This window comes from Salvelinus alpinus, chromosome 23 (genome assembly GCF_045679555.1).
Source record: "Salvelinus alpinus chromosome 23, SLU_Salpinus.1, whole genome shotgun sequence".
NCBI classification, from domain to species: Eukaryota; Metazoa; Chordata; class Actinopteri; order Salmoniformes; family Salmonidae; genus Salvelinus; species Salvelinus alpinus.
The window spans coordinates 27,945,431-27,972,518 of record NC_092108.1 but is presented as its reverse complement, the minus strand read 5'-3'; the positions used below and the strand labels follow the sequence as shown (position 1 = coordinate 27,972,518).

Below are 27,088 nucleotides of genomic sequence, written 5' to 3'. Positions count from 1 at the left end.
GGTATGTGGACACCAGCTTGTCGTGTTCAATGGGGTTCAGGTCAGGGCTCTTTGCAGGCCAGTCAAGTTATTCCTCACCGATCTTGACAAACCATTTCTGTATGGAGCTCGTGTGGTGCACGGGGGCAGTGTAATGCTGAAACAGGAAAGGGCTTCCCCAAACTGTTGCCACAAAGTTGGAAGCACAGAATCGTCTAGAATGTCATTGTATGCTGTAGTGTTAAGATTTCCTTTAAATGTAACTAAGGGTTTTAGCCCAAACCATGAAAAACAGCCCCAGACAATTATTACTCCTCCACCAAACTTTACAGCTGGCACTATGCCTTGGGACAGGTAATGTCATCCTGGCATCCGCCAAACCCAGATTTGTCCGTTGGACTGCCAGATGGTGAAGCGTGATTCATGCCTCCAGAGAACACATTTCCACTGCTCCAGAGTCCAATGGCGGCGAGCTTTACTCCCCTCCAGCCAACACTTGGCATTGCGCACAGCTCTAAAGAAATTTGACGACCTGACTTGTTGGAAGTCACTGAGAAAGTCACGGAGCTCTTCAGTAAGGCCATTCTACTGCCAATGTTTGTCTATGGAGGTTGAATGGCGTGTGCTCGATTTTATACACCTGTAAGCAACGAGTTTGGCTGAAATAGCTGAATCCACTAGTTCAAAGGGGTGTCAATACTTTTGTATATATAGTGTAGCTGCTATTGTTTGTAAAAGTTTCTGTATAAATGTCTAAATAAACTTTTCTATACCCCATATCACAAACTAACAAACTGAAAACATAATATGTGCACAATTAATTGGTTAGAGAGAGGTCTCAAATATAATTTTCAATTCTATCCCAATCATGTTGGTTCCTGTTTCAGTCCCGTTTATGTTCATGTTCGAGTGGGTCAAACAAAAACACCCTAATGATTGGTTGACAAATATTGCCTCCAACAATGCAAGTGAGGGCTGCATTCATGGTGCAGTTAGTGAGAATAGAGAGGAAGAGGTGAAGCGAGAGGGATAACTGGGCCCAAAATCTGTCTTCTCCAGCAGGTGGCGATTTTCCATATTTTTTTTATGGAGGTCAATTAGAGAGTGTCTAATTTGGTTAAAAGGGAATTTCAATCTGGGGGAATCTGGGCTTGTTTTCATCATGTCTGAGGCGCATCTACGTCATTGAGATAGATGTGTTTCACACATAATTGCCCAGAAGAAATGCAGTTCTGGGCTTCGCGCGCTGAATGATACACCCTATGACGGCTTCTAGTCTATTGATATGGGGGTGTGATCTGAAAATAAATGTAGTCCTGCTTTGTGGCATTGCGCAAAGCCTGAGACAACCAAGTGTGGGTAGGTCAAATCAAATGTTATTGGTCACATACACATATTTTGCAGATGCTAGTGTGGGTGTAGCAAAATTAATTACTAATTAGTGACCTTAAGTCATCAATCAAGGACAAGGGAGGAGTGAAAACCGCAGACACACTGCCCTCCGTAGAATGAATTTGACACCTGTGCTCTATGTGATATTGATAACACTATACGTTTTAGTGTGAGTAGATAGGTTGTCCTAGTTCAGTAGAGCCATTGGACGTCTTTCAGCGATGTTCCTATCCGTGAATTCATTGCTAAATATACAAGCTGACACATTATTTCTAGTCTCTGAAAGACTACAACTCGTGTGGGGCGGTGCTTGGTGCTCTGGCCACATCCTCACCCAAGGCAGGCTTTTTAAAAAGGGAGGCGGACATTTACAACACAATCCTTTGGGCAAAACTGAAAGAACTGACCAGACAGCAATGGCGTCAAGTGATTCCACTCAACGAATTTGACGTTCGACCATTTTTTGATATTCTATTAGTTACATGGTGACATTCAACCATTGATGTTTCAACCGGAATATAGGAAAGAGGATTAGAAAGAAATACTTGGATTTAGCTATATCCGATGCCAGCACCAAGAGGGCAGATGACAAATACGGAGGCTAGCTAAGTAAGTTATTTGTCCTGCAAGCCACCTAGCTAGTTAGTTCACTTTAGTGTTTCTACTGAACCCTATTTTGTGTATTGCTGGCTAACATACTGTGTTTCAGTGGAGAAAAAAAAGTGTTTGCTAACTTAGATAGCTAGCTAGGTAGCTTGCTAGTCTAGCTAGCTAAGTTAGCTAAACAACTACAGGTAACTATATATGACTAAAAATAGAAGAGGTTGTACAATCTGAGCTCTATTGTATTTCGATAGTAAACTTATTTTTAGTCGTAGATATGGCTATTAAACAGCAAGCTACAACGTTACAACCAGCTACCTAAAGCTAGGTTTACCAACAAACATTAGCACATGACTGGAGTTGGCTGGTTAGTTAGCCTGGCGCCTGCTAACTTATGTGCCATGCCTCACGTTTAACTTGTTAGCAAACGTTTAACATCAGCAACTGTAAATCTACTAGCTAGTTATGTAACATAATTGCCGAGTTTTGAGATTGAAATGCATCCACGGTCATAATCATAACCAATATTGTTCTAAATTAAATCTCTGTGCCTGTTTAACTTGTCTACTCTAATGTTGAGGGTTATGCTGGTACAGTTCAACGGTTGTTCAAACTGAACACTTGAGTATAATTTATTCTATCTTTTTGGTGGTGGCAGCATCATGCAGTGGGGATGTTTTTCAGTGGTAGGGACTGGGAGACTAGTCAGGATTGAGGGGAAAGATGAACGGAGCAAGGTACTGAGAGATACTTGAAGAAAACCTACTCCAGAGCGCTCAGGACATCAAACTGTGGCGAAGGTTCACCTTCCAACAGGACAACGACCCTAAGCACACAGCCAAGACAACGCAGGAGTGGCCCCGGGACAAGTCTCTGAATATCCCCTAGTGGCCCAGCCAGAACCAGATTGAACATCTCTGGAGAGACCTGAAAATAGCTGTGCAATGACGCTCTCCATCCAACCTTAGAGCTTGAGAGGATCTGCAGAGAAGAACGGGAGAAACTCTCCAAATACAGGTGTGCCAAGCTTGTAGCGTCATACCCAAGAAGACTCGAGGCTGTAATCGCTGCCAAAGGTGCTTCAACAAAGTACTGAGTAAAAGGGTCTGAATACCTATGTAAATGTGATATTTCAGTAACAAAATATATAATAAACTTGCAAAATAAAAAAAAGTTTTTGCTTTGTCATTGAGGTAGTGTGTAGATTGATGAGGATTTTTTAAATCCATTTTAGAATAAGGCCGTAACGTAGCAAAATCTGGAAAAATGCACTGTAAATCGACAATTCTATTTTTAGTGTTTCAGGACAAGGGTGGAATAGATGGCTAGCAGATTGAGTTACTCTTATTTGCTAATATTAGCTAACGTTAGTCAATTATAGAACAAACAAATATTTACTCTGCTGAAGGTAGCTACCAGTGACTACATGGCAAAGGCAAAATTGATTGACAGTGTATAGCCAAAAGATAGCTAGCTAGCTATATGATTTACAGGACTGTAACGTTAGCTAGCTAATTAACTTAGTCCAGCTAGGCTAGCAAGCTAGCTAACGTTACCTCTAATCGAAAATCTTCTGTTTTTTTGTGAAGGAAAAATGGTATCATCACTTCTCAGCTGTCGTCGAAATGGATTCCCCATCCGTTCAGCCTGAAAATCCGTCTAGACTTTGGTCACCGGAAGCATCATTCTTGATAGTCGTAGCATTGGGCAGGGATGCAAACTAGTCACCTTTTGGCGAAATTCGCCGTTTTGAATCCAAAATAGGTGACCTACGTGATTCGTGTAAACCCGATGAGAAAAGTTTGGTGGGGTGGGGGGGGCTTTGGATCACTACTGGCTGTATGCGAATGATTGATGCGCTTTTGGAGCAATACTGGCTGTATCCAAGGCTCAGCCAATCGTTCGTGTAACAGTATAACTTTAGTACCGTCCCCTCGCCCCGACACGGGTGCGAACCAGGGACCCTCTGCACACATCAACAACTGACACCCACGAAGCGTCGTTACCCATCGCTCCACAAAAGCCGCGGCCCTTGCAGAGCAAGGTGCAACACTACTTCTAGGTTTCAGAGCAAGTGACGTAACTGATTGAAACGCTACTAGCGCGTACCCGCTAACTAGCTAGCCATTTCACATCCGTTACACTCACCCCCCTTTCAACATCCTCCTTTTCCGCAGCAACCAGTGATCCGGGTCACGGCACCAATGTAACAGTATAACTTTAGTACCGTCCCCTCGCCCCGACACGGGCGCGAACCAGGGACCCTCTGCACACATCAACAACTGACACCCACGAAGCGTCGTTACCCATCGCTCCACAAAAGCCGCGGCCCTTGCAGAGCAAGGTGCAACACTACTTCTAGGTTTCAGAGCAAGTGACGTAACTGATTGAAATGCTACTAGCGCGTACCCGCTAACTAGCTAGCCATTTCACATCCGTTACATTCGCATAACAACAGAATGCAGCACTCGACTGGAGAGAGAAGAGACAACCAATGTGCTAGTTACAGCAACAGCGCGCACTGAGCAGAGAGCAGAGAGTTGAATGGCAGTTTACCAGCTACAGCAACGTGTCCCCAGAACGATAATGATGAGGTAGGTGAGAAGCCTAACCACAGAGACTGGGGTGAGAAGGTGATGAAGCGTACTTCATGAGCTGTAACCGAAAAACAACTGCCATTTGGGAAGGTTGAGGTGAGGGAGAAAGTGTGGTGGAACAAGTATTGTTAGCATTGTTAAGTATTGTAACGACCCTGGGTTTATAAGTGCGGCTATCGACTCTGCCGCTCGAGCATGCTTTTGGGGCACATTCGATAGCGCGCTGGACTTCGGGCTAGAAGGTTGAGGGTTCGAGACCTGCTCCCTGCCTGTTTCATTACAGTGTCTTGCTACAATAGCTGGATTGAATTCTCCGTTAGCTAGCCAGAGAAATGTAGAGCAACATTAGCCAATTTAACTGATCAAATACTTGACTTTATGGTGTGAAAATCAGCTGGCTCAGTCAGCTAAGGTCAGACGGCTAACGTTACAACATCAGGTTAACTAACATTAGTAACCTAACCATTTGCTATAGTATTAACTGGTATACGACTCCTTGCCAAGTTATAACGCGTTAGTTGATTACAGGACCCTTTAATCTGTGTGAAATGTTAACAAGTTAACTAGAGTACTATCTGTGAACTGATGTTTTCCCTCTACAGTATGTGGTTAATTTTTTGAATTAAAGAATTAGGTGAAAATGAGGCGTTGCTTGTTAAACAAGTGGATTCAGGGATCAAGTGTAGTTGGAGCTGTGCCTGGCTTAAACTGGAAGCCACTATAGAGTTGGAAGGAATACCACACTTTCCTGCTCTCACTTTTTCATTAGTGGATAAAAAGGGGTATGCCAGGTGTACTCTCTGCCTGAAAGAGATCAATTATGCCAACAAAGGGTATCATGCTGTGCTGGCACATTGTAGAATAGATGTCCACAGGCAGAAAGTGTACGATGTAATAATGTGCAATGGAGCCCAAATATATTGTTTTTGTTGTGTTGAACTTGACAGTAACACGTGAGTGAGAAGGGATTATTACATTTTTATTTACGTTATTTTTGCACACATGTAGCCTTGTGCACTTGATCGACGTCTACTATAGTGGCCACTATAATAGAGCAAAAATAGAATGCCTGTTTGTTTCATTCTATTTCTACTTTAAGATGTGAACAAAACAAGTGCAATATTTAGATGTGTGTGTGTGTGTGTTCACACGCGTTCTATTATAAACTTTATAGCAGAGTTGTGCATGCTACATCTACCAATGCTAAAGTCATAAACCCCCACAATTTCTCTTCATAAAATGTGATTTTAAACCTAACCTTAACTACACTGCTTATGCCTAACCCTAACCTTAAATTAAGTCCATAAAACACATTCTTGTTTTCATGAGTTTTTACGATATAGCCAATTTTGACCTTGTGGCTGTGGTAACTAGTGACAACCAGGACAGGGTTAATTGAAAATACTGTTGGCTGTTAAACCCGGTTAAAAACAATGTACAGTAAGTGTATATTTTGCATTAGTGAAATTATTTTATGTAATATGAAAGTAAAGGGCTTTATGTTTCTAGAACCGTATTCCACTTGATTAACAATTAACTTTTAGATGGAGTATTTGGCTGTTTTGGCTGCCAAGGCCAGTCCTCAGACAATGGTAGGCTTGCCTAGACTCCGTAACAGTAGGCTACATTCTTGGGCTAATGTAGCCTATTTAAAGGACATCACGCTGCTTGCTAAGCAAGTACCACTTCTTCCTGATTCAGCTCACCCAAAGGCTCAAACCCAGGACCTCTGCCTTGCTAGCACACGTGACCGCCCTCCTGAAGCGTCTTCCCAGTCATCGCCACCACTTCAGGCTGAGGAGTAAGTGTCACACATCCCCATGTGCTACACCTATGTGGCATACATATTGTAGCGAGATGCAGGGAAGCGAACCCGGGTCGCTGGTGTGAAATGCAAAAACCCTATTCATCGCACCAATCGGGTTAACCCACTTGGTGGGAATTGTAAAGTGGCTCAAATAGCAGGATCGCTACACTGCCCCCTCCGAACCGCGTGCTTTGACTACTCAGCTCCCTTACACGACGGGTCATGCGTTCTGATGGCCATTCCATTTCTGACACCAGTGTATCGAACGACAGGGCAGGGAAGCAAACCCAGGTTGGTGGCGTGAAATGCAAACACCGTATGCATGGCACCAATAGGGTTAACACACTTGCTGGGAATTATAATGTGGATATTGTGAGGATAGCTACAATATAATCAATATCAAGACTTCAACATTGAATTATGATTTGTCCCACCTACCACTGGGTGTATGGGTCCACATACAAAGATAGATAGCTAGCAATCTGACACTGTCCCCCTCAACCCTTCCCTGTGGCAGAATAGATTGATGACAGGACATTCTCTCTGGTCTATTTGTCAACAGGCCTTGTCCTTGCTGTCTAGCCTAGCCTAGCCTGTGTGTTGTAGTGGATTGGACGCACTACACCAAATTCCCCCCAGGCCTTGCCGCCCCAAAAACGGGGATCAATGTGGAATGCTGCCCTTTTGAGTTGGGCAACACGGCTTCCTGTTTATTTGACTGCTGAGTAGACTGACCCTTTAGACACGTGACAAACTCATTCCATGGAGGGCCAAGTGTCTGCAGATTTTCGCTCCTCCATTGTACTTGATTTATTACTTAAGGTCACTGATTGGAACTCCCCTCACCTGGTTGTTTAGGTCTTAATTGAAAGGAAAACCCCAAAAAACAGCAGACACTACCCACTGGGCACAGACGTCAATTCAACATCTATTCTACAGTAATTTCATTAAATGATGGAGAAAACACACACTGCCGCATGAGAAACTGGCCTCCTCTGTCACAGGTGAAATAAGGTAAGCTGCCCCTGACTCCCAAGTCAATGCACTTCTTGAACCGGATATGACTACTATGGATGCTATTGATTTTATGAGGGATGAAAGATCAAATTTGAGAAACACGGCATTCGGTCTAACGGTTGTCTCGCGCCGAACTTTGCATGTGCAAAATAAAGGCACTCCTTTGATATAAAGCTGTTTTTGACATGAAAACGTTTCAGTTTGCCACTTTCACAAGGTTGGAGTATAACATGTTCAACTACTTAAGACATTGGCTGAAATCTAAGTTGTGCCTTTACATTTACAGAAAATTAACAACCTATGGAGGAACTTCTCATTGCCTTCTCAAACCCCAGCTTGGTCTGTTTCGCAAGTGTTCCCGGAAGTCTCGCGATGTTTCGCCTCTGCGTTTCGTTTAATCCGTGTTGAAGTTGACATTTAAAATGGGTAAGGGTTAAGATTTGGCGTTAAGGTTTAGGGTATGGATGTCCCAAGGATCACAGGGAGCACTGACCCTCTGTGTTTAGAAACGTTGTTACAGTAAGTTTTAAATTGTACTTAACTCTGTGTGTATAACTTATTTACATTGAATATATTGTAATTGAAAATGAATTTTAAATGAAAAAGGTAAATTCAAAAGTGCATCCTGTTCTTCATGAAGAGAGAAAGGCTCTCACAGAAATCCAGCTTTGTCGAGAGCAGTGGACAACAACTGGTCGATTGCGATCGACTTCTGTAAAAAAGTCAAAACTTGTGTTCCTATTTCTTTTATTTATTTGTCTTTCACTGTTGGCGGTAGGTGCACCTGATTCAGCTCTCTCGCATGGCGAGTAGGCGGTGTGCTCTCATTTTGAGCCATTTCATATGTCCTCAGCTACAAACTGCCTTCCCAGCGGCCCGGGGGAGTAAATCAAGTACACTATAGGTCTACCACTGGCCAATCGGTTGGCTCAGATTATCGTGTCTGCAGTAATGTTGCAGTCATAAAAGAACGCTACAGCAAAATTGCTACTGTGAGATTTGAAAACTTTTAAAACCATGACTAGAAAGAGACTGTCAACGGATAAAAGAGCTGCAGTTTTTATAAGTTAGGTCATGTTTAAGGAAAACTTTTAAAACCATGACTAGAAAGAGACTGTCAACGGATAAAAGAGCTGCAGTTTTTATAAGTTAGGTCATGTTTAAGTTTACTCAGTACTGTCAACATTCTATTAAACACTTTTATATACCGTAAAATGGGCGACCTCCGTACTTCCATTTGCACTTACACTACAACCAGCATTGCAGCTGCAATGAATAAATATGAAAGTATATCGATAGGCTTGCGTTATTATTAGAAGGGTCTTTTAATATTGAAGAATATTTAACTTTCTCTGGTCATAGAAGTAACATTAATTTGTGCATGAGGCACACCATCAGCTGGAAGACGGTGTCCCTTTTTGGTCAGCGGAGGAAGGGAAGGAAGGGGGGCTGAGACTAACCATCAGATGCACGCTCCAACAGCCCAGTAAAAGAAAAAAGCAAATCACTCAGTTGTACTTCACAAGTAATACAACAACTGATCTATTACCGGTGTGATCATATAGCCTACCTCAAATGTTGACATAGAAAAAAAAATATATGGTGTGAGAAGAACAATGCATTGGCAGGGCAATTCAAGCAAAGCCGACATGCGGTGATAATGTTTTGTACCTATAGCCTACTGCACAAACCTCATTACTACAGTACTGTTTTTAAATTGGTTAATGTTGCATACGCTTACTTTTTTCATGTAAAAAATAAAAAGTAGATCTCGGCTTGCATTTTGACTCAAAGTGTTCGACTCAAAAAAGGTTGGGGACCACTGGTCTAGAGGACAATAATGTACAAAGCAGCGCTGTGTGTGCCACAACCATCAAGGCTATAAGGGCACAGGGCGAGACCCAGATGCAGATGGTTCGAGTCTCTGTAGCCCCGAATCCATCTGAACATTCCCTTTAGCGATGATGTATCCCAGAAAGGAGATAGTGGAGCGGTGGAACTCACACTTCTCAGCTTTTACAAACAACTGATTTTCCAGGAGGAACTGAAGGACCTGTCAAACATGGAGAGTGTTCCTGGGCAGAACGAGAGAGAACCAGGATGTCAGAGGTAGACAAAAACAAAGTTATTCAACATGTCCCGGAGTACATCGTTGACCAGGGCCTGGAAGACACCGGGCGCGTTGGTGACTCCAAACGGCATGACCAGGTACTCAGTGTCCACTGGCAGTGTTGCAAGCCGTCTTCCAATCATCTGCTTCGTGTATCTTCACAAGGTGGTAGGCATTCTGAAGGTCCAGTTTAGAAAAGATGGTAGCCCCCTGGAGAGGTTCCAAAGCCAAGGAGAGGAGTGGTAGAGGATACCAATTTTTTCATTGTAATGTCATTGAGACCCTGGTAATCAATGCATGGACGCAGGGTCTTGAACTTCTTCCCCACAAAGAAGAATCCTGCACCAGCAAGAGAGGCAGAAGGACGAACACTCCCAACAGCCAGAGAGTCCTCAATGTACTCCTCCATGGCCTTGGTCTCAGGACCAGACAGGGAATATAGCCAGCCTCGAGGCGGTGTGGTGCCCGGGAGGAGGTCAGGACGATGTGGAGGAAGGGAGGTAGCACGAGCCTTGCTGAAAGCCTCCAGGAGGTCATGGTACTCTGCACGAATGGCAGAGCGATCTGAGGCCGTACTCAATCCTGGAGGCAGATGTTCCGGGGAAGGCTGTGCCGCCTTCAGGCAATGTGAATGGCAGAATGGGCTCCAACCCAGGATTGAACCCGGGGTCCAGTCAATATCGGGGTTGTGCTTCTGGAGCCAAGAAAAGCCCAAAACAATAGTGATGTGGGGAGACTCAATGAGAAGCTGTATTGACTCACTGTGGTTTCCAGATACCCGCATATTAATCCATGGGAACGGAGAGGAGTTGAGTAGGGATACTTAGTTCCGATACCAGGGTAGCGTCCATGAAACGCATCTGCACCAGAGTCAATGAGCACCCGGAGAGACTTAGGCTGGTCTCCCCACAGCAAGATCACATAAAAAGGGAGTTTGGGTAATGAGAATTAGAGGTTTCCCAGTCAGGCTCACCAGTGTACTTGTACATACTAAGGATTCAGGTCTCTTCATTGGGCAGTGGTTATGTAATGCCCTACAGCACCACAATACGGACAACAATTAGAGCTTAGCCTGCGTGAACGTTCCCTAGGCGATGATCTAGCTCTTCCCAGTTGCATAGGTTCCGGTGTATCCGGCTCACCCGTCATCGATGATTCTCGAGGGAGCTCGGGTGGCCTCGGATCCTCTCGGAAAACAGCCTTCGGGGACTTCCGGATTCCTTCGGAGGTGAGTGAGCCGCAGCGGATGGATGAGTGGGACCTAGGCCAGACCTCCTCTCACTCCTGCGTTCCCATAGACGTCCATCAATCCTGATGGTGAGGACGATGAGGGAATCGAGGTCCACCGGAAACTCCCGAGCAGCTAGCTCATCTTTTATCACCTCTGATAATCCGTGAAGGAAGGTATCGAATAGGGACTCCAGATTCCAGACACTCTCGGCGGCCAACGTGTGAAAGTCTTGACGTAATTCAAGTAGTTTTCAGGCCACCTCTCTCCCGGATACCGGAGAATCGAAAACCTTCCTCACCTCTGTCATGAAGTCTTCCAAATCACGACAAATAGCGGATTCTTGCTCCCAAACTGCTGTAGCCCAGGAGAGCACCCTTCCCGACATTAGCGTAATAATATACACTATCTTCAACCGATCCGAAGGGAACGAAGATGGCTGCAGCTCAAAAATGAGGGACAACTGAGAAAGAAAACCCCAGCAGGTTCCGGGATCCCCAGAATATCGCTCCGAAGTAGGTAAACAGAGTTCTCGGGGAGCCGGGGTAGGCTGTACAAACCCACCACTAATAGTTAAAAAGTTACTGGGGGTGGGGGGGGGGGCGTCTCAGAGGTGGCAGACTGTCTATGAGCTAACTCCCTGATTTGCTCCATAATAGCATTGAACCCTTAGTCGTGGCGTTCCGTCGAAACGAAACCCTTCCAAAAGGTCCAGCAGTAGCTCCTCATGCCTCCCAATGGTGGCTCCCTACAGGGAGACAGCGTGGCGGAGCTGGTCCAAGTCTGCTGGGTCTGTCATGGCCAGTTCATACTATAAGGGCACAGGGCGAGACCCAGATGCAGACACGGGAGGCAGATGATTCGAGTCTATGATATTTATTATAATCTAAGGTGCAAGAGAATGGTCGTGGACAGGCAAAATATCATAAACAAGGTCAGAGTCCAGGAGGTACAGAGTGGCAGGTAGGCTCGAGGTCAGGGCAGGCAGTATGGTCAAGCAGGCTGGTTCAGAGTCAAGGCAGGCAAGGGTCAAAACCGGGAGGACTAGCAAAAGAGATAAGAAAAAGCAGGAGCACGGAAAAACACGCTGGTTGATTTGACAGACAAGTCAAACTGGCAACAGACAAACGGAACACCTGAATAAATACCCATGGACTAATGGGGATAACGGGTGACACCTAGAGGTGGGTGGAGACAATCACAAAGACAGGTGAAACTGATCAGGGCTTGGCAGTTTTAGATTCAGGGAAACAATGACACATTCAGAGAAAACACTGTTTACAAATAAGAAGAACATCTATATTATAAGATGACTGTGGTCAATGAATAATTCAAAACAGAAAAATAGAAGTCTTCAACTTGCACTGAGGTGGTACTGTATCATTGCACATGTAAGAAACACCTAGTCAGTCATCCAGTAAGACCGATTTGATAACCCTTTGAGCAACAAACCAGAAATATTTCTCAAATGTCACCACCCAGATTTATGAAGCTGTATCAGCGCTCATATCAAATTATGCTGAGGTGTTTTATTTTTTGAGGTTCACGTCCCAGTCCCACTTTCAACAAAACTATCTGTAAAGTGAGATGGTGTGCTACCATCTAGTGCACATTTGGTGTAAATGCATTTATTGACCCACATTAAATTAAGCTCCACATTAAATTAATAGCCAAGTCTTAAAAAAAAAAACATTTATTCAATGAGTACATAGTATTTCTCTGAATCACTGTAACAGCCATTCAAATATCTAGTTCTCAATCATAGATTTGTTGAAAGTACATCTACAGTAAGTCAATTAGCGGAATACTGTACAAAAACAACTATTTCATGGTGATAGCGCAGGCAGATTGAACAACAGCATATATATATACACACATTGTTCAATTTCATTTAATTTTCAAAGTGAAACTATGTGCTGCCACATTTTAAGATTATGTGCTGTTACAGTATAAATAAAATACGAAACATAGAATTCAACTTAAATACTAAGACAAAGTCGCTCGCAACAGAAAAACCCTTAATTGTCAGACTTCATGGATATGGAAACCCCATACTATTCAAATAAACTCAAAGTGCATCTAAATGACTTCAAGGCTTGAGGGAGCAACACATGGTTCCCTTGTCTGAATAGATCCTGGTATTTCATTATTCTTTTTTTATCACGGGAAACAGAAAAGACCAGTCGTCCTAATTTCATCATATTGTTTTGGGGTCTGATACAGTAAACCACAAAAGGTTAGAATGGTTGCTGTCTCTATGCAAACTACTCTACTCGGCACTTAAGAATAAGACTCGAATGAGCAAACCAACAAAAATAAACTGTGTGTTAAAGGCTACTCCTGCAGAAACAATGTGGGTTAGTCGGTTGGTTGCTGATCACCAGTTCTTTGGCATTCCTTCTTCAGTCAAATTGAAACACAATGAATTGGAGTGATGCAGTGCTATTGACAGGAAGCAATTTACATTATATTTACACCTTTCTTAAAGAAACAGTAAACATACATTAGTGACCAGTGCAATGCAGTGATGCTGTGTTGATGGGAGTTTAATAATGAGAGGTGAATGAACAGGGGGAGTTTCATCTGTGGTCAGTATGAAGCTGCGCTGTCTTTTTGTGGTAGTGAGGTGAGTGCTGTGTTGTGTGATAGCGCCTCATGTAGTCCAGCACATAGCTGCTCTATGTTAATAGGAGATGTGTGTGTGTGTGTGTGTGTGTGTGTGTGTGTGTGTGTGTGTGTGTGTGTGTTTGTGAGAGAGAGTGTATACTAGATGTATGTGTGTTGAGGTTAATTAGACCTCCTGTGGTCAATGTAGCTGTTCTCAATACACAGCACTATGAAATGGTTGGAGCAGCTGCGGGTGTGTTGGCCCAGAAGTCTGCCTGTCTGGAGGAGCGAGGCCTGGCCCGTCACCGCCATGTCACCCACCCGCCACGCCTCACAGTAGTTAGTGGTCATACGGATGCCCACCGTACTGGAGCCATGCCACACCAGCTTCTGAGGCCTGCATTCACAGAAAACACACACCGAGAGTTAAACACAGATCTATGCCATTCTACATTTCCAGACACTCCTATCCAGAGTGACTTGCATCAATGTTCACCTAAATATCCCAATCTGTAATTGTTCTCTGTATGTGTTTTAAGGGGTCAGCCAAAGCTGGTCACTCACCAAGTAGGGTCCGTCATGACGTTCCGTCCTTCAAAGGAGTAGATGGGGATGGATGGGTCAAACACGCCTCCGTTCCCAGAGAAGATGTTCATCCAGCTGCTATAGATCACCTCTCCCTGTGGAAAAGATGTGGTTAAAGCCACATTTACAGTCACAGACTTCCTGTAGTTCAGAAAGGAAACACCACGTAGAAATATATTTAACTATTTATTAAAGAATGAATAATGCAAATCTTGGTAATATAGGCTCTGCTCCTTCAGGGTAGCTCACTGTCCAAGCAAAGTATCAATATATAAAATGACCTACAAGCAGGTAGTGCGTATGGCTATACCAATTCCCTAGCAGGAAAACAGAACCTAACATGTGGGAGCAAAAGAAGCATACTAGCAGCAGCAGGATGTGTGAGCAGAACCGGTCAGATGAAATAGACCGCCAAATAAGGTAAGCGTGATTGTTACTAGCATCTAATTGGTGCAATCTCAGCTGACGCATCAGCTAGCCGGTTTTCGGGTTCCATTTCTGAACTGGCTTCACTTTATTTTCAACAACCGCATCATAACCAAAAAACTCAGGGCCTATCAGTCCATTGCTTATGTTTTAGTTGTCATAAGAGACAACAACTGTACCTTGAGGTTGATGACGGGCATGTTGTAGCGGTCTCCCTTCTTGACGATGGTGGCCAGGTCCTGGAGGTGTGAGGACAAGAAGGCTCTGTAGGTGGCAGTGAGACCCATGGCTCGGGCCTGCTGGTAGCACTGGAAGTCTGCCCCCCGGATGCCACGCATGTCCCCAGAGAACGGAGCATTCAGGGCCACCAGGTGCAGCTGAGGGGGGCAAAAGTCAATGGAAGTAACCATAGACAACACAGCTCAAGCTAGTCCAAGGTGACTGTGCAACTGAGAGGTATAAATGTGCAACAGAGGTATAAATTCCACCTTACCGCTGGTACTGAGTGTACTGTATGAGGTAGGACATTATAGTTGGGCACGTAGCTAGTTCCAACTAGTTCCTAAAAAAAACACAAGCGCAGATTGACACTGAATAATGAAATCATAAATGAAACATTCATAACAAACTGTGAAGAGAGCAGATATAATGCGCAGTGTAACCACAGTACCTGGCTCTGTGGCCTGTGGGGTCTGGTGCGATCTCCTGGTCTGCTCAGGGCCTGGGACACTGCAGAGGATGGGCTCTCTGCTGGGACGAGGATGAGCTCACCAAGCTGGGGAGACAGGACACACCTCACTGAATAAGCACAGGCAACATCACATTTTCGAGATTATTTTTGCCACATTTAGCCATATCAAAGGCTTTAATTAACTGGAGACATCACTGTGGGACTGTAAAGGCATGCAGTACCTGAACCTTGCGCCAGCCATCTCTAGTTCTAACGTAGAGTTCTCCCCTGTCTGAGACGTAGGCCATCGAGCCCTCTGCAGCACGGTGTTTCTCCCTCATCAAACTGTTGGTGTTCCTGTATGTGGACACCTGGTGCGAGAAGAGAGGAAGTTCACACTGAATCCTCTGGACATAGACAACGCTGCTCAAGCCAATCCATGGTGACAATGTGTGAACTAGTGCACACGCAAACCCACAAGTCGGTAAACACCTACACACATTTCTCTATGTTGACTTTGTGAGTATATAAGGAAGTACCCTACTGGTTACCTTACCGGGTTTTCATAGCCAGTAATCCCAGGAGAACCGGGAGGCCCAGGTGGGCCGGGAATACTCACAGCTGAAAAATAGAACAGTCATACAAAGGTATCACAGTGTACTGTAGGTCTACTAAACATACATTTGTGCTTTTCAAATGCATACATATGGAACTTGACAGCAACGCTAAGTTTAAGATGTTGTATTTTAGCGAGCACGCCGTGCAGTTACCTGAACCATAAACAGGGGGTGGTCCAGGGGGTCCGGCAGGGCCAGGGGGCCCCCGAGAGCCTGGTCGTCCAATGCCAGGAACCCCTGGTTCACCAGGAGCTCCAGGATGACCAACGGTTCCAACGACGGACTCACCTTTTGGCCCCTACATAAGCATATACAAAATGCACATTTGACAGTGTCTCTGACCATTACACAAATGTCTAAGTAATAGGTTTATCATGTATGCAAATTAGTCTTTGCTATTTACATTGACTATAGTTTGTCAAATGTATACTGTACTTGTTGAGTATTTTGAGCCTGGAATTACTCACCACAAGGCCTGATCTCCCAGGAAGACCTGGAGGGCCAGGCAACCCAGGTTCACCCTGGTCTCCTTTCATTCCTTCATAGCCCCCGTCTCCTTTTTCTCCCTGAGGAACAAACAGTTTGGTTGAATCAGACTGTTAATATATTATCACATGCATAAGTTTTACATAACATACATTTCCACTACTTATACAGTATTTGAGTTTTGAACTGGTAAATGTTCCTTAAAGAAGTTAAGGTAAAATACTCACTACAAAGCCTTCTGGTAGAATATCATCTGATGAGGGAGAACACACATCTTATATGTCATCTTGTATGTCGGTTGCAAACACGTCTGAGGACGCTCATGGATACAGTTTCGGTTCTAATCAAGTGCGATTATTGCCAATAAACAAGTTAAATGGAGGAGAAACTGCACCCCTGGCTGCACATGCATACCTGATTCTCCAGGCATTCCAGGAAGTCCAACCTCTCCCTTTTCCCCTTTAGCACCTCCGTTTCCTCTCCTGCCACCTTCACAGAAATACAGTACAGGTGTATGAGACCACTGAGCTCATCTGTATGTATATGTTGAAAATAGTTGTCCATAGACTAGTGATCATACTGTTATGATGATCACCCTGTATGATCAGATTCATTATCACAAGAGTATAATGTATGTCTTGCGTACAATGGAATATCTGATGACTTACCTTGTGACGACCCTTTGCTGCCATTAACCTACAAGTCAAAATGGTATCGTTATTGTGCTGTTATTGTGGAAGGATTTCACAAACTACATGGTTAAAATATGAAATTATACCCACAACCAGATCCACCACCAAAACCACCAAATAATCAACAATAAAACAGCTTTACATCCTATACACACACAACAGGTATAGTTGTTTTGTTTCAGTCAAGATGGCCATTCAAAAATGTCTGAAAATCAAAAGAGACATGTTATAGGAGAGAGATTTGTAATTAATTTGGATTTTAAAACATTCATGCCAGCCTTGCACACAAAAGTTAAACATAAAATGAGGACAAGGATGGCAAGAGGTAGTAAGGAACTCGGTGTAATGTTCTTATTTTGGTTGGTCACCTTGAATCACAGGAGTTAGCCTTAACATTTTAGCACTGTAAAGCTAAAAAACAACAACAGATAAAACCACATGCAACAGCAACATGCCGGGGATAGAGACGTTCCACCACGCCAAACCAGGGCTCAGAGTTAAAGGAACAGGAACACTCAAGGGGAATTTTTACACCGTCAGCATAAAGCAGGCAGAAAATAGATTTATATTTTTTAAATCATAGATTCTGAAATTGATGTATTGAATTCAATATGACTAGTCAGTGTGGTTGAGATAGATAAATATATGTAAAGTGACTGTATGATGTCACATGACCTTCTGACCTGCGGAGAAGCAGGAGCCAGCTTTATGCTATTGTGAGGACCACCACAAACCCAGGAAACACAAAGGGAGACAGCACGGCTGCAGACAGGAGGGAAGGGAGGGGCTGCCTGTTAGGGGTAAGAGCCCATGGACTTACATGCGCCGCCACACCCAAAGAGCCTTAAAGGGGCTCAAACACTAACTTACTGGTGTTTTGCAGAATGGTCTGGGACGGACCGGAAAAACTGTCTTTAAGATTCAGAGGAAAATTATGACATCAGCATTGATATTGACGTCATGGACGACATCTGGATATCCAATGGAAGCGAGTTCTTCATGTGTTGACATTATATCATTACTGGAGACAAACTACCATTTTGTTGTTCTGTTTTGTTTGTCTCCAGTGTGTCTTGTTGCGTCTATATGAACATTGCTACTAAATCAAAGGACCAATCCCTTCCATAGCGCATACTAATTATGGTAGAGTAACAGCAATGACATCAATCTGTACTTATACAGCAATGATATCAATGTGTACTTATACAGCAATGACATCAATTTGTACTTTTGCAGCAATGACATCAATGTGTACTTATACAGCAATAACATCAATGTGTACTTATACAGGCATACTGTACTTACTCCATTGAGTCCTGTTACTGGACCTGGGGGTCCGGGAGGGCCAGGAGGACCAGGAAGTCCCTACAAACACAATCACACAGATCAATCAATCACAGTCAATGACACCTCACTTTTCTGTCACTTAGTTAGTTGATTGTACTGTAATCGCATAAAATCATGTTTCAAGATGGCGATTCTTACTGGTTGACCAATGGCATCTCCCTGGTCTCCCTTCTTCCCTGCCATTCCAGGTCGCCCCTGCGGAGGTAAGAATGCCAACACTTACACGGGGAAAATTACAGGGACTCATCTTTTACTCAACCAAATTAAAACAGCAGAGGGTTGACAAAAAGCACTGACCGGTCGACCAGGGAACCCGTATTCTCCCTTTTGTCCAGTTGGTCCAATTGGTCCCTGAAAAAGAACATGGTTTTCTATCATTTCACGTTCACCCACTACTAGACAGTAGATGTTTACAGTTGTTACAGATACCAATATGTATAGCAAATACAGTGTACATTTTTATAGAGCATTATTTTATGCTTTCACAAGGCATCATTGGCTTACCATGACGCCATAAGCTCCAGGGAAGCCACGCTCACCCTGTGAAAAGCACACCGACATGGTCAGAGCACTGAATCATCAGAAAACCACTACCATACAGTGACCTTTAACCCTAGAGGTAGAGAGAGGAGTCACCTTGATTCCTTTTGGCCCCCGAGGGCCCCTGACACTTGTCAACACAGTTCCATCGGCAGCGATAGTGACACCAGCTTCCCCTTTCGCACCCTATGAGGAGAAAAGACATAGTAGACACATAGACATGATCATCAGGTCTTGGTTAGGTTGTTAAAGTCCTATCTGATGTAAGATCCATGAAGTAGTACTTATCTGGCATGGAGGGGCAGTAAACATTAACAGACCTTCTGACCCTTACCTTCATTCCTGGTGGACCTTGAAAACCAGGAAGCCCACTGTCACCCTTTGGTCCTCTTGGGCCCTGGGCAAAGACCACAATAATAATTATGGACAGAGAAGATATAAGCATATTAGAGCATATTTACTTATAGTAGTGAGTCAAAATATATGTTATATTCAGAACTACAGACTCTTATCATTATGATAAGGAACCTACCCAATTCCTTCCCATGGCAGCAAAGACAAAATGAAATCAGCATGGTATTTACAGTAGTACATAAATATACAATCCATCCTGAATGTTATATATGGGGTTGGGTCGTTCCACCAATTCGGTGCCTTTTGAGAAGTGTACCTTGGTCAATTTTTGTTGTTGTTAATTTCGCCTAATTTGAACATTCTGTCATAAAGACCACATGTCTATCTTCATAAAAAACATGTTTTCCCATCTTACGAGGAAAAATATATATATACTATAGTAAGTGCCTATTGAGTGCTAAATAAAGTAACAGGGTTGACCGTTGACGATTTCTTCTTAAATCAGCCATAAATCCCGTTGTGACAGGGGGAATGGAAGCTTGTTGTGTGCAACAGGGAGTGGCAATTGAATGCAAGCTTCACCCAAAAAATCTAATTGTTAAATAATTTCTGGCCTGTCTATCTATAGGTAACAGGGTTGACATGTTATGCTCGACCCGCTCAGTTTTCCACCACAAAATAACAGAAAATGGCCAAAAATAGTAGAACCAGCTCACCTGCTTTTACTCTATGATTTGAATATTAGATGTTCATTGTTTCTTATGGGGGGAAAAAACAGTTTCACCATATTACGAGTTCAGTTCACGTAACAGCTTTGACCTTGAGGGACAGACGTACTGTAAATGAATCACTAATCACATCAAATAAATAATAATCTTTAGAAATGACTTTAGAAGCAACAAAATAACTAGGGTTTTACAATGAGGGTGAAACTTGGAGACATTTTGGGATGAAGTGGGTTATAATCTTCCTAGAAGTGACACAGGGTTGTCAAAATGCTGAATATTGGCACTTCAGCCAGACTTTATTCATATAAAAAACCTGATTTATTGAATTCTCCATGTGGTCTATATTAAACAGCACAGACTTTTAAAACTCAATATTAGTGCACAATTTCTACTTAAAATATCAAAGAAAGGGCACTCTTTTGGTGGAACAACCCAGTATATTAATATTAAGTATGGAGTTGCTCTTACAGGGAATCCTGCTCTGCCAGGCTCGCCTTCAGGGCCCTGTGACATGCAACAAAACACACACAGGCAGGTAGCAGGACTGGGTCAGCATAGCTGTCAATCACATGCAATAATAAAGTAGCATGCAGCGTCTTTGCAGAATATACTAGCATGATAGCATCCATCTCACAAAATACAGCACAAACATTTCCAAGGCTGTAATGTAAGAACAAGCTTTTAAACCTGATAACATCATAGTTTAAGTGTATGCATTATGTAAGTAGGCGAAGCATATGCATTGTATAAGTAACCTGTATTATGGATCAAGTATGCATTATGGTTGCATTAATGGTTGTTTGGGTGGTTAGGTTGACCCTTAGCGGAGCCTACGAGTATCTCTAGTAAATAGGCATTGCAAATGAAAACAGGCCATTCTGGCTTCACACATGACAGGTGTGAATGAATAATTAGCATCATTGCTCATGCATGAAATAGCAATAAATGCAAACTGCCCTGAGGCATATTGATATGTGCCATGCTTCAGCATCCACACTATTTAATGTAAAGCATAATGGATATTGCCATTTAAATATAATGGGCTAGTTTCAGAAATACATCAAATTAACATTGTGCTACTCACCATTGGGCCAGGGGGGCCACGTATCTCAGTGATGTTAAACATGCCCTCTGTATTGTTCAGGAGGAGCTGAGGATAAACATATGACATATTGATTACAGTAGCAAATCTACTGTAGCTATACTAGTTATAAACTGTACATGATGTACAAACTATGAATATATGAAAACCATGTGGATGGTGACAGACAACTCAAGTTACTTCCTGTTATGAATGCTCATGAAGTCAATAACCCTTAATAAACCACAACAGCTCTATTCCTGTTCAAGGTGTGTGTGTAATTTGTGAAACAGCACTCAGACAGGGGATGAGAGGTGTGTGGGGTGGACGTACATCCTGCAGATTGATGATTGGTCCTGGAGGGCCGGGAGGACCAGGAGGACCAGGTACATTGTGTCCATCAGGACCACACTCCCCCTGTAAGACACCACACACAGGAGAGTTAGGACAAAGAACCCCTATGAACTCAACAAGCCATTTGAATGACACAACCAAAGATGGTCTATAATGTTGTAACAGGCTTTGATACAACCACAAGTATTATATGATGAACATATGATGAACAGAAGAACAGCCCACATCAGGGTTAGTTTGGAGTCGTTCTGCTGTCTAACACTAACATACCTTTGATCCTGGATCACCTTTGTCTCCTTTCAATCCCTGCAGAGACAAGCACACACAACACAGTTAAAAATAGTAGCCAGGTAGTAGTTGAGGTTTAGCTAGCTACAAACTTTAAATTCATGGTTACTGCAGATGATGCTATACTTTCTGGTTCAATACTGACCCTGGCGCCTGGTAACCCAGCTAGCCCTTGGAGTCCCTCAGGTCCAGAAGCACCAGGCTCACCCTGAAAAGAGACAGAACAAAGGTGAAGACACATCCACCAATGTCCACTAATAATATTGTAGAAGGTGGTGTAAGAGAGATGCAACCAACCTTCACTGACAACCCAGGAGCCCCATCCTTCCCATCTTTACCCTGTAGAAAACAGACAGGATATACATCTGATCAAATTTCCATGTGAACCTAGTTTTTTCCACAGCATAGTTATTTTCCTCATTTGTACTCCTACCTTTGGTCCTGCAGGGCCAGGGAGACCAGGAGGTCCCTACAGAAGAGAGTAGATAACGACAGTTATTCCCATATATCTCAAGGTGAAATACAATGTAAAAGGACTTCAAAACTACAGGAGACACACACATATACCAATCTCAATCACCTGAGGGCCTTTGAGTTCTGTGCCAAGGACCATGTCATTCTTCCCAGACCCCTCCACGTCCTGCAAGCACCAACACACAACATTATTGCATTCAGAATCAATAGAGACAAAACAAGACAACAGTATGATGGGAAACTGACTCAACAGTAAAATCAACAAAACAGCACCTCGACAAAGAATCCTCCTCCTGGGGGTCCAGGCAGCCCCCGAGGTCCAGGGTCGCCCTTCTTCCCCTCTGGTCCCCTTGGTCCTGTAACTCCTGTCAGCCCTGGGTCACCTGATTCACCCTGCAAGGAAGAATAGACCCATTTAACTGACTATGAAGAACAAAGTATAGTTTTGACTTAAAATGACAACGCCTAAAGTAGATGCTTCTGCATGTCAACAGCATGATTAGGAACATAGCTCTCATTGTTTGGTTTATGCATTTTATAATTGATAACTGATTTGTCAGATGGTTAAAATACCGTTGGTCCGTTTGGTCCAGCTAGTCCTTGTTCACCCTATGTGAGGAAAATAGATAGGTTAGAGTAAGCATTTGCAATGGACATGGTAATATGGGATCTAGGCAGCTAATTTCCCTTGTAAAATACAAACAATAGCCTCCTGAGTTACTGTCATCTTACCTTCAGACCTTTAAGCCCTGTCAGCCCAGCATCCCCATCCAGACCAGTAGGACCCTGAAATCAACAGCAGAGAGATGTGATGTCACAACCGTCGCTCTCTGAATCTCCTACACATAAAGGTCACACAAGTGACTAGTCAACCATGACCAAGACTGTCTTGCTTTTCTTAGTGTCATAGTAGCTACCATATATACCATTGCAAAGATAACTTCCAAGTCATTTAAAAGGTTTCTCATAATTATTCATGATGAGATTCTTTTTTTAAATTACTTTAATCCCACAGAATTAGTTACTTTTCATCATAAAATATGATATTCTACTTTCTAAATAGGTTTAACAAAAATGTTAATAAATCTTAGCCAGCCGGTGCGACCATTTCCCCTTTGCCATTCCCGAAGGAACAACATGGCTCATCGACTGTAAAAAATAAAGTGCAAGCTCCATCAATGCAGTTAGTGAAAGCACGCACGCAACAGACTTATATAAAAAGGAAGGTTCTCTCCAATGTAGCTGGACCATGTTTGATGTATGAAACACATACTGTAGCTCAAGCTCAATGTCCATCAAGGCAGTTAAAGTCAAACCTGGGTTGTTTCTCATTTAATGAGAGGACGGGGGATGAGCATAGAGCCCAGATGGTTTCATAGATGGGTAAACAACTATAAGCAGAAGCCAATAAGCGCGCGTGCACACACACACACACACACACACACACACACACACACACACACACACACACACACACACACAGTAAGTTAAATGGGCCAGGCTGTTAGTAAACATGGTTGGAGAGTACAGTCTTCCTTTTCAAGCCTACTGGTTCAGTGACGGAACCAGGGCAATACCTCGCCAGAACCAAGCCCAGAGCCGAACAACCCTGAGCCAAACTCAGAGCCCGAGCCAGAACCACTAAACCAATCCTCAATCACCTGAAACAATAAAGGCCAGGGACAGCCAGGTCAATAACAACAGAGAGTAGAGAGGAAACCACTGTCAGCTACAATGCATGCATACACATATAGACTATAAAATAACATTTACAATACAAAACAAAAGTGGGAACATCAATAACAGTTGGTAACCGGTGGAAACAGGGGGAAACATCCATAATGGATCTTAATAAGGATAACGTGGGACAAAGAGAGATCTCACCGGTGGTCCAGGTTTCCCAACAAGGCCGTCTCTGCCAGGTGGCCCTGGAGGACCTGGTTGTCCAGGGAATAAGCCCTCGGAGGCTTCGAAGAAACGGGTGGGACCAGGCGGGCCAGGTTGACCTGGAGGGCCGGGAGGACCAGGGGAACCCTAGGAGAGAGAGGACACCTCACTGTAAAATCATCACATCACTATAGTGGAGTGGTCTCAACTCTATGTGATCAGATGAAACACCACTACCGGCTGGATATGGGATGCCATAACACACATTTAACACAGAGAGGTGAATATGCTTAGCCTCTTACTACCAGCCTGATATCGCAAGCTTACATAAATATGTGATTCCATGTAGTGAAACATATTTATGAGAGCTCGCGAGATCAGGCTGGTAATACGAGGCTAAAATACTCATCCTAAAGATGTTTTATTAGAGAAAAAAAACCATAACAGATTGTGGAAGGACCACCAGAGGGCAGGCTGGGCTCACGGATAGTAGCCCAACAAGGCATGTGAGACAAGGTAACCAGAGGCAATTAAGCACAGCTGACGGTACTAATGATATATTCTCTTTCCCCTATAAGATAGACGAGGGAACCAGCAGGAAAGGGGAAGAAGATAAAATATCTCGGTAGAATGGCTACCAAGAGAAGGGAGCTATCCAAGAAGATCCATTAAGACAGTGACAAATCTGTGATTGTTGTTATAGTTTAAAGATAATCGTCTCTTGTGTTCCTGTGTCATCTAAAGGAGAATATGTATGTTGTTCCTTGGAAGATTCTCATTGATTGTGTTCGAGTGTTTGTATTGACAGAAATCTCTCAATAGAGAACTGTGTTCAATCAAGAAAACCTACTCCTGACTCGTTTATTCCACCTTTCCGCTTTAGAGTGACACCAAATTACTTGGTCCGCTCACATTGGTGGAGAATCCGGGCATTAGGTGGACGAGTGACACAAGGATAAGTGAGTAAATCAAAATTCTTCCAGTAGACACAGAGGAACCATTCAAGAACGATGGACAACGCCCTACTACAACAGTGGATCATGGCACAGCAGACAACCATAGAACTCCTGCAACAACAGCTGAGCCGGCGAGAAGAACCTAGAGTGAAGCCAAGAGCGGCTGCTCACGCCATCTTACCTCGTCTCTCCAAGGAGGATGATCGAGACCTTCCTCATGACCTTCGAAAAGACGGCCACCTTGGAAGAGTGGCCGCCCACAGACTGGGCGAGCGCATTAGCCCCTCTTTTGACCGGGGTGGCCCAGGAAGCCTATTTTGACGTGGATTCCCGCGAAACTGCGGACTATGGGCGACTAAAAACCGAGATCCTGTCCCGGTACCAGCTGACTGCCCGAGATAGAGCCGTAAAGTTCCATCAATGGTTGGATGGTTCCATATATTGCTCACCAACCCGTCCGTGCCCAGATCTTCGCACTAATACGACTGACGAAACAGTGGCTGGAACCCGGAAAGGGAGTAGGACATGTAATAGAGACCCTCGTAGTGGACAAGATATTAAGGGAATTACCCAGTGACTTAAAAAGGGTCGTGGGGCAAGCTAACCCGTTGTCAGCTGACGACATAGCCCAGGCGGTGGAAACATACCGAACTACAGGGGAGTTGTTAAAAGGTGACAAGGAGGAACGGAAGGATTCTGCAAATCCCGTATCCCGACTCACCCTGGGGCGTCCGGCACCGAAACATCCATACCCCCTCCGGAGGTGGGAGAAGTCATCCCACACACAGCAGGGTCAGTGTTATAAATGTCAGTCTCCAGACCATTATGCCCCACAATGTCCCAGCAGGGACGAGTCCATGGTCACGGAGTCATCGCTGCCCATCCCCACGCATCCCGGGTCGAGAGGGCAGGACCAACACTGTTGGTTAGCAGAAATAGCCCCAGCCCCAGAGATTCCGGTTCGAGTAGAAGGACAAGATGTGGTAGCCATTCTCGACTCGGGAAGTATGGTAACGTTAGTAGAGGAGCTGATGGTGACCTCCGCAACACTGCTACCAGACAAAGTAGCTATGTCCTGTATCCATGGAGACACACACAATTACCCCACCATGAATCTGTCTATTCTCACTCCGAACGGAAGATGTACAGTCAGGGCAGGGAAAGTACCCCAGCTGAAGGTGCCATTATTGATCGGGAGAGACTGTCCCCTAAATAAAGAGCTTCGGCAGATGATGTTATGCACGGGAAGAAGGGGGACAGGAAAGAAGAAAAAAACCGAATCCAAGCCTGAGGTAGTACTACAAGGAAACATAGCCTCGACCTCGTCCTCTGGAGCAGAGGAAGAAATAGTGACCCAACGTTTACGACAGATATTCCAGGAAACCACCGATGAAGACACCTGCGAAGGGTTATACACGATGCAGGAAGGAAGGAGCAACCAGGCGCTAAGGGAAATTTTTGAAGCCCCATCCGAGGAGGGAACCTGGAAGGGATTCTCCTCGGTCACCCCTGGCGGGGATGGGGAACAACCTCCACACCCTTCTACCGAGGTCGACCTGCCCCAGGAATTAAAGGGACAGTTCGGTACCTAGCAGCATAGAGACCCAGACCTAAGGGAGGCCATGAGGAAGGTGAAGGTGATCGACGGGAGGAACGTAGACGGATCAGGTGAGCCCCCTCTTCCTTACTATGCAATCAGGCGGGGTCTCTTATATTGGGTCGTGCAACGAAGGGGGGAAAACCAGGAATTACTAATGGTACCTAGACCATACAGGGATACAGTCCTAAAGTTAGCCCATTCCCACGTCCTAGGAGGACACCTGGCACGGGACAAAACTATCGACAGAATCATGCAGAGATTCTATTGGCCCCGTGTCACCCGGGATGTGGCCAGGTATTGTAGGACGTGTGATCAATGTCAGCGTACAGCCCCATGGCCACACCTACGTAAACATTTGATTCCTCTCCCCATCATAGAGACCCCCTTTGAACGCATAGTTATGGAACTCGTGGGACCCCTCCCAAAATCCGCCAGAGGACACGAGTACATCCTAGTAGTCGTAGATTACGCTACCAAGTTCCCAGAGGCCATACCCCTGCGTAACATGTCGTCAAAGGGAATTGCCAAGGAATTGTTCATGATGTTCTCTTGGGTGGGCCTTCCCAAGATGATCCTAACCAATCAGGGAACCCTGTTCATGTCGCGGTTGATGAAGGACTTGTGTCGGTTATATCAGGTTCAAAAGATATGTACAAACATATT

At 44.2% G+C, this 27,088-nt stretch overlaps 1 protein-coding gene and 1 long non-coding RNA gene across 7 annotated transcripts in view; one reads left to right on the top strand and one right to left on the bottom strand.

The window, feature by feature from the left end:
* Positions 1-1,767: 1,767 nt before the first annotated feature.
* On the top strand, positions 1,768-3,147 carry LOC139550712 (uncharacterized). The gene is made up of 2 exons (XR_011670117.1): positions 1,768-1,980; positions 2,633-3,147. It is a non-coding gene; the product is annotated as an uncharacterized lncRNA (long non-coding RNA).
* Positions 3,148-12,410: 9,263 nt separating this feature from the next.
* The window catches only part of LOC139550710 (collagen alpha-1(XV) chain-like), a 71,065-nt gene continuing 56,387 nt past the window's right edge, over positions 12,411-27,088 (bottom strand). For 3 of the 6 annotated variants that reach the window (XM_071361806.1, XM_071361801.1, XM_071361802.1), the window contains 32 exons: positions 23,867-24,016; positions 23,560-23,643; positions 22,715-22,768; positions 22,556-22,591; positions 22,256-22,375; positions 22,089-22,148; positions 21,942-21,977; positions 21,806-21,847; positions 21,654-21,716; positions 21,491-21,526; positions 21,200-21,283; positions 20,870-20,935; positions 20,254-20,289; positions 19,038-19,100; positions 18,800-18,889; positions 18,668-18,703; positions 18,461-18,514; positions 18,302-18,358; positions 18,122-18,181; positions 17,687-17,728; positions 16,793-16,820; positions 16,539-16,613; positions 16,352-16,377; positions 16,106-16,204; positions 15,792-15,936; positions 15,578-15,642; positions 15,264-15,392; positions 15,022-15,126; positions 14,845-14,913; positions 14,531-14,728; positions 13,905-14,020; positions 12,411-13,737 (listed from right to left, as the gene is read on the bottom strand). In XM_071361806.1, coding sequence (XP_071217907.1) covers positions 13,521-13,737; positions 13,905-14,020; positions 14,531-14,728; positions 14,845-14,913; positions 15,022-15,126; positions 15,264-15,392; positions 15,578-15,642; positions 15,792-15,936; positions 16,106-16,204; positions 16,352-16,377; positions 16,539-16,613; positions 16,793-16,820; positions 17,687-17,728; positions 18,122-18,181; positions 18,302-18,358; positions 18,461-18,514; positions 18,668-18,703; positions 18,800-18,889; positions 19,038-19,100; positions 20,254-20,289; positions 20,870-20,935; positions 21,200-21,283; positions 21,491-21,526; positions 21,654-21,716; positions 21,806-21,847; positions 21,942-21,977; positions 22,089-22,148; positions 22,256-22,375; positions 22,556-22,591; positions 22,715-22,768; positions 23,560-23,643; positions 23,867-24,016 — 2,541 coding nt within the window. In that variant the 3' untranslated portion in view covers positions 12,411-13,520. The remainder of the gene's footprint in view (positions 13,738-13,904; positions 14,021-14,530; positions 14,729-14,844; positions 14,914-15,021; positions 15,127-15,263; positions 15,393-15,577; positions 15,643-15,791; positions 15,937-16,105; positions 16,205-16,351; positions 16,378-16,538; positions 16,614-16,792; positions 16,821-17,686; positions 17,729-18,121; positions 18,182-18,301; positions 18,359-18,460; positions 18,515-18,667; positions 18,704-18,799; positions 18,890-19,037; positions 19,101-20,253; positions 20,290-20,869; positions 20,936-21,199; positions 21,284-21,490; positions 21,527-21,653; positions 21,717-21,805; positions 21,848-21,941; positions 21,978-22,088; positions 22,149-22,255; positions 22,376-22,555; positions 22,592-22,714; positions 22,769-23,559; positions 23,644-23,866; positions 24,017-27,088) is intronic. The other 3 variants (XM_071361804.1, XM_071361803.1, XM_071361805.1) reach the window with 3 other exon arrangements.